This window comes from Hemitrygon akajei, chromosome 3 (assembly GCF_048418815.1).
Source record: "Hemitrygon akajei chromosome 3, sHemAka1.3, whole genome shotgun sequence".
Lineage (NCBI taxonomy): Eukaryota > Metazoa > Chordata > Chondrichthyes > Myliobatiformes > Dasyatidae > Hemitrygon > Hemitrygon akajei.
The window spans coordinates 42,692,609-42,704,630 of NC_133126.1; the positions used below are offsets into that span (position 1 = coordinate 42,692,609).

Here is a 12,022-nt window from a genome sequence, read left to right on the forward strand (position 1 = left end):
AATGAAGAAATCATGGTTGGCAAGAGATGATGAAAATCTAGTCAAGAGGAAGAAGGAAGGATACAAAAGTTTTAGGAAGCGAGGATCAGACAAGTGTCTTGAAATTATAAGGTAGCTAGGAAGGAGCTTAAGAATGGACTTAGAATAGTTAAAAGGGGGCATGAGAAGACCTTGGTAAGTAGGATTAAGGAAAACACAAGGCATTCTACATGTTCGTGAGGAACAGCAGGATGACTACAGTGATGGCGGGACCAATCAGAGATAAAAGAGCCAGAGGAAGAAGGGAGGTCTTTAAAACTTTGCTTCTATATTCACAAGAGAGAGGGGTCTTGAAGAATGTGAGGGCAGTGTAGAACAGGCTAATATACTGGAACAGGTTGACATTAAGAAAGAGGATGTGTTGGAACTTTAGGAAAACATTCAAGATAGAGATGTTCCAGGGCTAGGTGGGATTTACCTCAGGTTACCTACAGGAAGTGAGTGAAGAAATTGCTGCACATTTGGCAATGATCTTTGTTTCTCCACTGGCCAGAGCATTAATACCACAGAATTTCAGTTGGGGGGGGGGGGCGAATGTTATTCCTTTGTTCAAGAAATGTAATAGGGATAATGCTTTGGGAATTATAAACCAATGAGTCTAACATCAGTGGTGGGCAACCGACTGGAGAGGATTCTTGAGAGTCAGAGGATCTATAATCATTTGGAGAAGCATAGTTTAATTAGGGATACAAAAATACAACTGCAGATGTTGTGAATCAAAGAATACGTCCACAACGCTGGAAGAACTCAGCAGGTCAGGCAGCATCCGTGAGAAAAGAGTAGCCAACATTTTGGGCCGAGACCCTTCATCAGGAATTAGGGATAGTCAGCATAGCTTTGTGAGGTGCAGGTCATACCTCATGAGCTTGATTGAATTCTTCAATGAAGTGACAAAACAAATTGATGAAGGTAGAGCAGTGGATGCGGTGTACATGGATTTTAATAAAGCATTCAACCAAGGTTTCCCATGGTAGGCTTATTCAGAAAGTCAGGAGGCATGGGTCCTAGGAAAGTTAGCTGTGTAGACTCAGAGTTGGCTTGATCACAGAGGGCAGAGTGTGATAGTCAATGGAGTGTAGTCTACTTGGAAGTTCATAACGCTTGGTGCTACGTGATGATTTGAATTTGGACCCCTGCTCTTGGTGATTTTTATAAATGAATTCCATGAAGAAGTGGAAGGGTGGGTTATTAAGTTTGTAGATGACAAGGAGGTTGGTGGTGTTGTGGATAGTGTAGAAGGCTGTCGTATGTTACAATGGGACATTGATAGGATGCAGAGCTGGGCTGAGAAGTGGCAGGTAGAGCTCAATCTGAAAAAGTGTAACATGATACACTTTGGAAGCCAAATTACAAGGTTAATGGCAGGTTCTTAATAGTGTGGAGGAATAGAGGGACCTTGAGGCCAGCATTCATAGATCCATTAAAGTTGCAATGCAAGCTGATAGGGTAGTTAAGAAGACGTATGTTGTGTTGGCCTTCATTAGTCAGGGGATTGAGTTCAAGAGCTGTGAGATAATGTTAGATAGATAGATAGATAGATACTTTATTCATCCCCATGGGGAAATTCAACTTTTTTCCAATGTCCCATACACTTGTTGTAGCAAAACTAATTACATACAATACTTAACTCAGTAAAAAAATATGATATGCATCTAAATCACTATCTCAAAAAGCATTAATAATAGCTTTTAAAAAGTTCTTAAGTCCTGGCGGTAGAATTGTAAAGCCTAATGGCATTGGGGAGTATTGACCTCTTCATCCTGTCTGAGGAGCATTGCATCGATAGTAACCTGTCGCTGAAACTGCTTCTCTGTCTCTGGATGGTGCTATGTAGAGGATGTTCAGAGTTATCCATAATTGACCGTAGCCTACTCAGCGCCCTTCGCTCAGCTACCGATGTTAAACTCTCCAGTACTTTGCCCACGACAGAGCCCGCCTTCCTTACCAGCTTATTAAGACGTGAGGCGTCCCTCTTCTTAATGCTTCCTCCCCAACACGCCACCACAAAGAAGAGGGCGCTCTCCACAACTGACCTACAGAACATCTTCAGCATCTCACTACAGACATTGAATGACGCCAACCTTCTTAGGAAGTACAGTCGACTCTGTGCCTTCCTGCACAAGGCATCTGTGGTGGCAGTCCAGTCTAGCTTCTCGTCTAACTGTACTCCCAGATACTTGTAGGTCTTAACCTGCTCCACACATTCTCCATTAATGATCACTGGCTCCATATGAGGCCTAGATCTCCTAAAGTCCACCACCTCCTTGGTCTTGGTGATATTGAGACGCAGGTAGTTTGAGTTGCACCATATCACAAAGTCCTGTATCAGTTTCCTATACTCCTCCTCCTGTCCATTCCTGACACACCCCACTATGGGTTGCAGCTCTATAACACCTAGGTTAGACCTCACCTGGAGTATTGTGTTCAGTTCTAGTCACCTCATTATAGGAAGGATGTGAAAGCTTTAGAGAGGCTGAAGAGGAGGTTTACCAGGAAGCTGTCTGGATTAAAGAGCATGGCTTTTGATGAAAGATCGAGCAAGATTGGGTTTTTGACCTTGGAGTAAAAGTGGTCACTTGATAGAGATAGATAAGATGATAAAAGGCATAGCTTTTTTGACCCCACAGTGGCAATGGCTAATTTTTACAAGATTGATAGTAGTGTGGGCAGATGTCTTAGGTAATTTCTTTCACACAGAGAATGGTAACTGCAAGAAAAGTGGTGCCAGGAGTGGTGCAGAATGTATCTAATGCAGATACATTAGGGACATTTAAGACTCTTAGATAGATGCACAGATGAAAAAAAGAATGGAGGCCTATGTGGGAGGGAAGAGTTAGAATGATTTTGGAGTAAGTTTAAAAGATCAGCACCATGTTGTGGGCTGAAGGGCCTGTACTATGCTGTACTGTTCTACGTTAGTCAAAAGTAGATCACCCAGGTTGTACTAAAATACAGTATATGCTCTTTTTCTGTTTCTAAGTCGATTTGATGACTGCTGTTCCTAGATTTTATAATTATTTTATCTATGTTTCTGATGTATGTATTCAATTTAGAATAACTGAGTTATTCAACACAGAATCAGACCCTTCACCCAATTTATCCATGCCAACCAAGTTGCCTACTTGAGCTAAGCCCATTTGACTACATTTGGTCCATATCCCTCGAAACCTTTCTTATCCATTATCCGTCTAAATGTTTTTTAGAAGTTGTAATTGTACCAGCCTTTACCACCTCCTCTGGTAGATTAAACCACATATACTTCATCCTTTGTGTGAAAATATTGAATTGCAGGTCCAGTTTATATGTTTCCCCTCATTTAAATCCATGTCCTCTAGTTCTAGACTCTACTATCCTAGGAAAAAGGATTGTAATCATACACCTTTTCCACATCCTTCTCGATTTTATATACATCCTATAAGGGCACATCTCAGCATCTATGCTACAAAGGAAGAAAAAGACCTAACCTATTCAATCTCTCCTCATGACTCAAAACTTTTCTGCCTTGATAATATTCTCGTGAATCTTTACTGCACCCTTTCCAGCTTAATGACATTCTTTCTATAGCCTGGTGATCAGAAAACTGCACTCAAATCTCCAGTGCGGTCCACTAACATCTTGTACAGTTGTAACATGACATGTCCAGCTCTTGCAGGCAAATGCTCTCACTTGTGCCAACTGCCTTCTGTATCACAATGACTACCTTTGTCATTGCTTTCATGGAGTTGTGTATGTGTACCCCTAGATCTTTCTATTCTATAACAGCTCCCAGGGCCTTGTCATTTACTGTACAAGTCTGACCCTGGTTTAACTTACCAAAATGCAACACATTGCTTTTGTCTGAGTTAAATTCCATTTGCCATTCCTTGGCTCACTAGCCCAGTTGATCAAGATCCCACTGTAATCTTAGATAACTTTCTTCACTGCCCATTACACCACCAAACTTACTATTCCTGCCAACATCTTGACTTGACTTGACCAATAAATTTGACTTGACTTGACTTCTCTCCAAAAATCACAATTAAATTCATGAGACAAGATTTCCCATGAACCAAGCCATGCTGATTATCCATGATCAATCCTTGCCTTTCCAATTGCAGGCAGATCCTGTCTTTCAGAATCCTCTCCAGAAATGTTCCCTCCGCTGATTTTAGGCTTGCTTGGTAGTTTGTCCTTGCAGCCCTTCTTAAATGAAGACCAACATTAACCACACTCCAGTTTTCCAGTATCTCATCTATGGCTAGTGATGATAAAAAAAATCCCAGCTAGGAACCCAACACTTTGTCCCCTAACTTCTATGATGTCCCAGCATACGCTCATTACGTCCCTGTGAATTATCCATCTTTATTCACTTAAAGGCGACCAGCATCACCTCTTTTGTAATATGGACCATTCTCTTTCTATTCAAACAGAAACAGGCAGAAACACACAAAATACATATAGGCCCCGAAGCAAAATTCTGAAGACAGTGTCATATCTATGTTCCAATTTATAGTTTGGCCAACATTGATCATTTTTATTTTCAGTAATTATAATCTTCTCTGCCGCCACATTTTAAAATCCCCATTGCTAAGCCAGCATTCATAAATTGAAAAAATGAGTCATGTAGATGAAAGATAAGTTAAAATACAAAGATGAACAATAACTTTACACAGAATCAAACAGCTGATATGTCCCTATAAATCTGGACAACAAAGAGTTTACTGTCTGAAAATTTAAATCAATTTCTTCTCAAAGTTAAATATTTACTTACCCAGGTGGCATCTCGAAAGAAGTTAAGTTTTTCTTTTCTACTTACAATCAATGGCTGTCACTGGGAGCTAATTAATATCATACACAATCCAGTAACTTATTTACTACTGACGAAGCTACATAATTTTTCAAGTTGGACAGGTCCCTAGAATGAAGCAGGAAAAGGAAGTACAAGAAAAAGAAATTAACAGGATGTTAAAAGCCAAAACCTCACAAAAGGAACAGAAACTCAGTCAGCCCCGTAAATAACCCTGCACGTGGTTGTAATTGTAATTTCAACCATAAAAGGCGCAGATACATTAGATTCATCCACATAATCATGGTATTATGATTCACCTTTTCATGATACCCTGCATACTTCAATTTTTGCACAATTGGTGCTATCTTTGCTTTCTCATTGCAATCTAACAGACCGTGTGAGAGTCTGAAGGATGTACAAGTACAAAAAAAAGGTATTTTTCTGGATCTGTTCCTTCAAAATTAAGGGAGTCTTCTTCCCTTACCACTTAAATGCCTCTTGTAGTTTAAGGTCTGCATGCAACAGATATGGGTGCATGAAATGAAAGCTGAAAATGCTGTGTTTCTAAATTATCAGGCAGCATCCATGGCTAGAAAGATAACTGATGCTTCAGATCAACGATCTTCATCAGAATTGAAAAATTGTGAAAAGATGCCTGATTTTGGTTACAGAGAGAGGTATGGGAGAGCAATTCATTCATGACTGACTTTTTTTCAACCCTATTCTCTCCATAACCATTTGGTTAAAGGGTTCCTGAGGGCCAACTTATTTTTTTTTACACACAGAGGGCAGAGGGTAATAACTGCCAGAGGAAGCTGTAGATATGGGTACAATTACAATGTTTAAGTCATTTGAACTAGGGTATGGATTGGAATAGAGGGATCTATAGGATATGCTCAAGATCAGTAAATTGGTGGAATTGGGCAAGCTGAGCCAAAGGGCCTGTTCCTGTGGTGCATAACTCTATGATTCTATCACCTGGATCTAGATTACCCCACAAAGGGTAACACCACTTGAGTGTCAAGTTGATAAGTTGGTTTATTATTCTCACATGTACCGAGGTACAGTGACAAACTTTGTTTTTTATGCTGTCTACGCAGATCATTTAATCACACGAGGAAATACAAGGGAAGACAATAACAGAATATAGTGTTACCATTACAGATACAGTGTAATGCCGCCAAACAATAAAGTGCAAGTCTATCATAAGTTAGTTCGTGAGGTCCAGGGTTCATCTTATTGTACATGGATATCCATTCTATAGTCTTATAACAATAGGATAAAAGTTATCCTTGAACCTAGTGGTATGTACTTTCAGGCTTTTGAAAAGCCTAGAAGGGAAGTTTCAAAAATCTTCTGGGAATGTTACCTCTCTTGGTTATTCAATTATCGTCACATTAGCATTTCTTTCTGCTCCACTCCAGATTGCACTGAATTTTTGTACCTTTCTGCTGTTTTGTGCCAGTCATTGTATTTATTGTTATATTTATTATTATCACATATTCTGTTTACTCTCTGTTTCATGTGATTAAGGATTTTTGTTGTACCCCAGTGTATATGACAGTAAACAAATCTAATTAATCCATGGCGGAGAAAATTCACACTTAGGTTAGTGGATGAGATGTCAGTTAAGCAGATGCTTTGTCATGAATGCTGTTAAGCTTTTTAAGTACACAATACATAGAATACAGAACATAGCACAGAATAGATCCTTCAGCCCACCATGTTGTGTTAACCTTTTAACCTACTCCAAGATCGATCTAAGCTTTCCCTCCCACAAAGACCTCCATTGTTCTTTCATTCATGTGCTTATTTAAGATGCTTTTAAACATCTGCCTCTAAGGCTGCTCTGGGCAGTGCATTTCATGCACTTACCTTCCTTTATGTAAAAGACCTACCTGATTTTGGTCCTCTGCTTTCCTCCAATTGCCTTAAAATTATGCTCTCTCATATTATGCATTGCCATTCTGGGGAAATAAAACCACTGGTTGTCCACTCTATCTATGCTTCTTATCATCATATAAGACCATAAGACATAGGAGCAGTATCAGGCCATCTGGCCCATCGAGTCTGCTCCGCCATTCAATCATGGCTGATCCCTTTTTTATCTCCTCCTCAACCCCAGTTCCCAGCCTACTCCCTGTAACCTTTGATGCCATGTCCAATCAAGAATCTATCAATCTCTGCCTTAAGTACACCCAATGACCTGGCCTCCACAGTTGCATGTGGCAACAAATTTCACAAATTCACCACCCGTTGGCTAAAGAAATTTCTCTGTATCTGTTTTGAAAGGGTGCCCCTCTACCCTGAGGCTATGCCCTCTTGTCCCAGACTCTCCCACCATGGGAAACATCCTTTCCACATCTACTCTGTCTAGGCCTTTCAACATTCGAAAGATTTCAATGAGATTCCCCCTCATTCTTCTGAATTCCAGTGAGTACAGGCCCAGAGCCATCCAACGTTTCTCGTATGATAACCCTTTCATTCCTGGAATCATCCTTGTGAACCTCCTCTGGACTCTCTCCAATGCCAGAATATACAACTCCATCAAATCACCTCTCACCTTCCTTCGCTCCAGAGAGAAAATCTTTAGCTCTCTCACCTTTCCTCATCAGATATGCTCTCCAATCCAGGAAGCACCCTGGTAAATCTTCTCTGCTCTCTCTCTCTCTCTAAAGCTCCATATCCTTCCTATAATGAGGAGACCAGAACTGAACACTATACTCCAAGTGTGGTCTCACCAATAGTTTTATAGAGCTGCAGCATTACTTTGTGGCACTTGAACATATTCCCCCAACTAATGAAGGCCAACACACACTATACCCTCTTAACCACCCTATCAACTTGCGCAGCGACTTTGAGGGATCTTTGGATGTGCTCAAATCACTGCGCAAGAATACTGCCATTAACCTTGTACACTGCCTTCAAGTTTGATCTTCCAAAATTTATTACTTCATACTTTTCCAGATTGAACTCCATCTGCCACTTCTCAATCCAGGTCTGCATCCTGGATTGTTGTAACCATCACCAACAACCTTTGTGTCAACTGCAAACTTACTAATTAACTCTTCTACATCCTCACGTAAGTCCTACCTGCTCTCTAGTCATTCTCCTGTTTTTCACATGTGTGTTGAATTCTTTGGAGTTTTCTTTAATTCTACTGCCAAGGCCTTTTCATGTCCCTTCCACCTTCCTGACTATTTTATACCTCGCTTTCTAACCCTTAAGCATGCTTCCTTCTTCCTCTTTGACTAGATGTTCCACTTCTCTTGTCAACTATGGTTCCTTCACCATACATTTCTTCACCCGACCCTTTTCCTACCTCAGTGGAACAAATCTATACAGAAATCCATGCACATCCAGGTCCAGAATGCCTGAACATAACCACCTTCGTTTTTGGTTCCAACCACAGGAGTTCAATGGCCCTGTGACACCCAGAGAGATTACTGATAAGAGATTACTGGTGAGTATGTTCTGCTTGATATTCAATGACAACTTTACCAGATGATTGAGAACAAACCAATTGGGCAGTAATTAGTCAGATTGGACTGTCCTGCTTTTTATGTCCAGGACATAATTGGTGAATTTTCACCATCTCTGGATGCCACTGTTGTAACTGCACAAGCACAGTTTAGCTTTGAGGCATAACTATTTCTGGAGTTAATCTCTTCAACACAACAGCCAAGATGCCGTCCAATCCCATAGTCTTGGCTGTATCCATTGCTCTCAGCTATATCTTGATATCGTATGGAGTGATTCAAATTTGCTGAAGGCTGGCTTCTGCGACCATAAGATTATCAGCAAGAAGGCAAGATGGACTGTCCACTAAGAACCTTCAGACGAATGTATCAATTTGTATTGAGAGCAAAGATAAATGATAGATCAAGTTTTCCAGGAAACCACTGCAGGAAAATACTACAGACTGCCTCCATACATCTTTTTGAATTACTGTTCATCATGATACAGTCTGTGCTAGAGAACAATGAACAGAGGTATAATATTAATGTCTTGGCACTCATATGGTGCTATACAATTTCTATTCTGAAATAAATAAATACTCTACAGTGGCATTATGAATTTTATCCAAAAATAAATATAAAAATGAAGGGCAATGGGGCTGGAAAAGATAGTTTAATATTTTAAATCTATTTCCTCCTTTTGAATGCCAGCTCCCTTTCCCATCCAGGTCTGCCACAAGCAGATTCTCTGATGATCTTATTAGTTGAAATTCTGCCAAGAGTTTAAAGTAGGAGATGGTTGTGTGTAGTGGATTGGTTCTTGTTCAGCAACAAAGTGCAGTGTTAGCAAATCAGATGGACCACTAGCAAAGAGAAATAGGAAACACAAGTCATTCAACACAGGGTATGGAATAGAAAATAATTTACTGGAACACTCAGCAGACCTCAGCAAAGAAATTACAGATCAGCAACTTTTAAAACCAACAGCGCAAAGTCACACAGATAAAAAAGGAAACAAACAAAAGATATTTATCTATTAACTAATTATTTACATCCAAGGGAGTAAAAATCTTTATGCCGTGTCTCCATCACAATGTATAAGCAAAATAGAGGGGGGAAATGTGGGAGGATATTACCTAAACACTAAAATTGTACACATAATTGTTTTGTATACATGTATGTACAGTCAGATATCCAATCAGATCAATGTGAATTTATAAATCTGATGGCCTGGTAAAAGAAGTGGTCCTGGAGGTTATTGGTCATAGCCTTAATGTTGTGCTACCATTTGCTGGACAGTAGCAGCTGAAACAGTTTATGGTTGGGGTGGCTGGAGTCCCTGATGATTCTCTGAGTGCTTTTTACATACCCGATGCTTACAAATGTCTTGAGTACAGATGCACTGGGATGTCTGCACCATTCTCTGCGGTGCCCTGCCACTGTGGTACAGTTCTCGTACCATGCGATGACACAGCCAGTCAGAATATTCTCGATGGTGTCTCTATAGAAAGTCCTGAGGATTTGGGGACTCATACTGAACTTCTTCAGCCATCTGAAGTGGAAGAGGCACTGTTGTGCTTTTTTTTTACCATACAGCCAGTATGTACCACCCAGGTGAGATCCGTGGGTGATGTCGCATTGGTGTCAATAGGGTCTAGCCTGTCTCCATTCCTCCTGTAATCCACAATCAACACCTTTGCTTTTCCAGCATTGAGGGATAGGTTCTTTTCTTGGCACCACTGTGTCAGGGTGATGACTTCTCCTCTGCAGGCTGTCTCATCATTGTTTTAAATAAAGCCGATCAATGTGCCATTTGCAAATTTGATCAGTAGTTTAGAACTATGTGTGGCAACGACTGTGTGAGTGTGTAGGAAATAGAGGAGGGGGGGCTCCTGTGTTGAGGGTCAAAGGGGCAGAGATGAGGGAACCCATTCTTATCACCTGCTGGAGATCTGACGGGTGATAGTGAAGCAGTTCATACTCATATGCAGCAGGACCTGGACAATATCCAGGCTTCGGCTGACAAGTAACATTCGAGCCACGCAAGTGCCAGGCAATGACCACCTCCAACAAGAGAGACTTTAACCATCAGTGGTATCACCATCACTTAATCTGCCACTATCAACATCATGGAAGTTACCATTGATAGGAAATTGAACTGGTCTAGCTATATAAACACCATGGCTACCAGAGCAGGTAAAAGGCTAGGAATCCTGTGGCATGTAACTCACCTCCCAACTCCCCAAAGCCTGTCCACCATCTACAAGGCTCAGCTCAGAATCAGAATCAGACTTATTATCACTGGCATGATGTGAAATTTGTTAACCTAACAGCAGCAGCTCAATGCAATACATAATCTAGCAGAGAAAACAAAATAAAAACAATAATAATAATAAATAAATAAATAAATAACATATATTGAATAGATTAAAAACGTGCAAAAACAGAAACACTGTATATTTAAAAAAGTGAGGTGGTGATTTAGGAATCAGATGGCAGAGGGGAAGAAGCTGTTCCTAAATTACTGAGTGTGTGCCTTCAGGCTTCTGTACCTCCTACCTGATGGTAACAGTGAGAAGAGGGCATGCCCTGGGTGCTGGAGGTCCTTAATAATGGACGTTGCCTTTCTGAGACACTGCTCCATGAAGATGTCCTGGGTACTTTGTAGGCTAGTATCCAAGATGGAGCTGACTAGATTTACAAGTTTCTGCAGCTTCTTTCTGTTCTGTGGAGTAGCCCCTCCATACCAGACAGTGATGCAGCCTGTCAGTATGCTCTCCACAGTATAACTGTAGATGTTTTTGAGTGTATTTGTTTACATACCAAATGTTTTCAAACTCCTAATAAAGTATAGCTGCTGTCTTGCCTTCTTTATAACTACATCGATATGTTGTGACCAGGTTAGATCCTCAGAGATTTTGACACCCAGGAACTTGAAGCTGCTCACTCTCTCCACTTCTGATCACTCTATGAGGATTGGTATGTGTTCCTTCGTCTTACCCTTCTGGAAGTCCACAATCAACTCTTTCGTCTTACTGACGTTGAGTGCCAGGTTGTTGCTGCGGCACCATTCCACTAGTTGGCGTATCTCACTCCAGTACCCCCTCTCATCACCATCTGAGGTTCTACCAACAATGGTTGAACTGTCAGGAAATTTATAGTTGGGATTTGAGCTATGCCTAGCCACATAGACACGTGTATATAGAAAGTAGAACAGTGAGCTAAGCACACACCCCAGAGATGCGCCAGTGTTGATTGTCAGCAAGGGGGATATATTATAACCAATCTGCACAGACTGTGGTCTTCCAGTTAGGAAGTCAAAGATCCAACTGCAGAGGGAGGTACAGAGGCCCAGGTTCTGCAACTTCTCAATCAGGATTGTGGGAATGATAGTACTAAATACTGAGCTAAAATCGATGAACAGCATCCTGACGTAGGTGTTTGTGTTGTTCAGGTGGACTAAAGCAGTGTGGAGAGCCATTGAGATTGCGTCTGCCGTTGACCTATTGTGGCGATAGGCAAACTGCAATGGGTCCAGGTCCTTGCTGAGGCAGGAGTTCAGTCTAGTCATGACCAACCTCTAAAGCATTTCATCATTGTTGATGCGAATGCTACTGGGCGATAGTCATTAAGGCAGCCCACATTATTCTTCTTAGGCACTGGTATAATTGTAACTTTTTGAAGCAAGTGGGAACTTTCGCCTGTAGCACTGAGAGGTTGAAAATGTCCTTGAGTACTCCCGCTAGTTGGTTGGCAC

At 41.0% G+C, this 12,022-nt stretch overlaps 1 protein-coding gene across 7 annotated transcripts in view; it reads right to left on the reverse strand.

Annotated features, from left to right (window-relative positions):
• The window catches only part of LOC140724911 (ena/VASP-like protein), a 249,431-nt gene that overhangs the window by 131,897 nt on the left and 105,512 nt on the right, over positions 1-12,022 (reverse strand). The window contains exon 1 of one of the 7 annotated variants that reach the window (XM_073039681.1): positions 4,790-4,921. The exons of the other annotated variants lie outside the window; for them this stretch is intronic. Within the exon in view, the coding sequence (XP_072895782.1) occupies positions 4,790-4,800 (11 nt within the window). The 5' untranslated portion in view covers positions 4,801-4,921. Of the gene's footprint in view, positions 1-4,789; positions 4,922-12,022 lie in introns of those variants that run through there. 7 annotated transcript variants of the gene reach the window in all.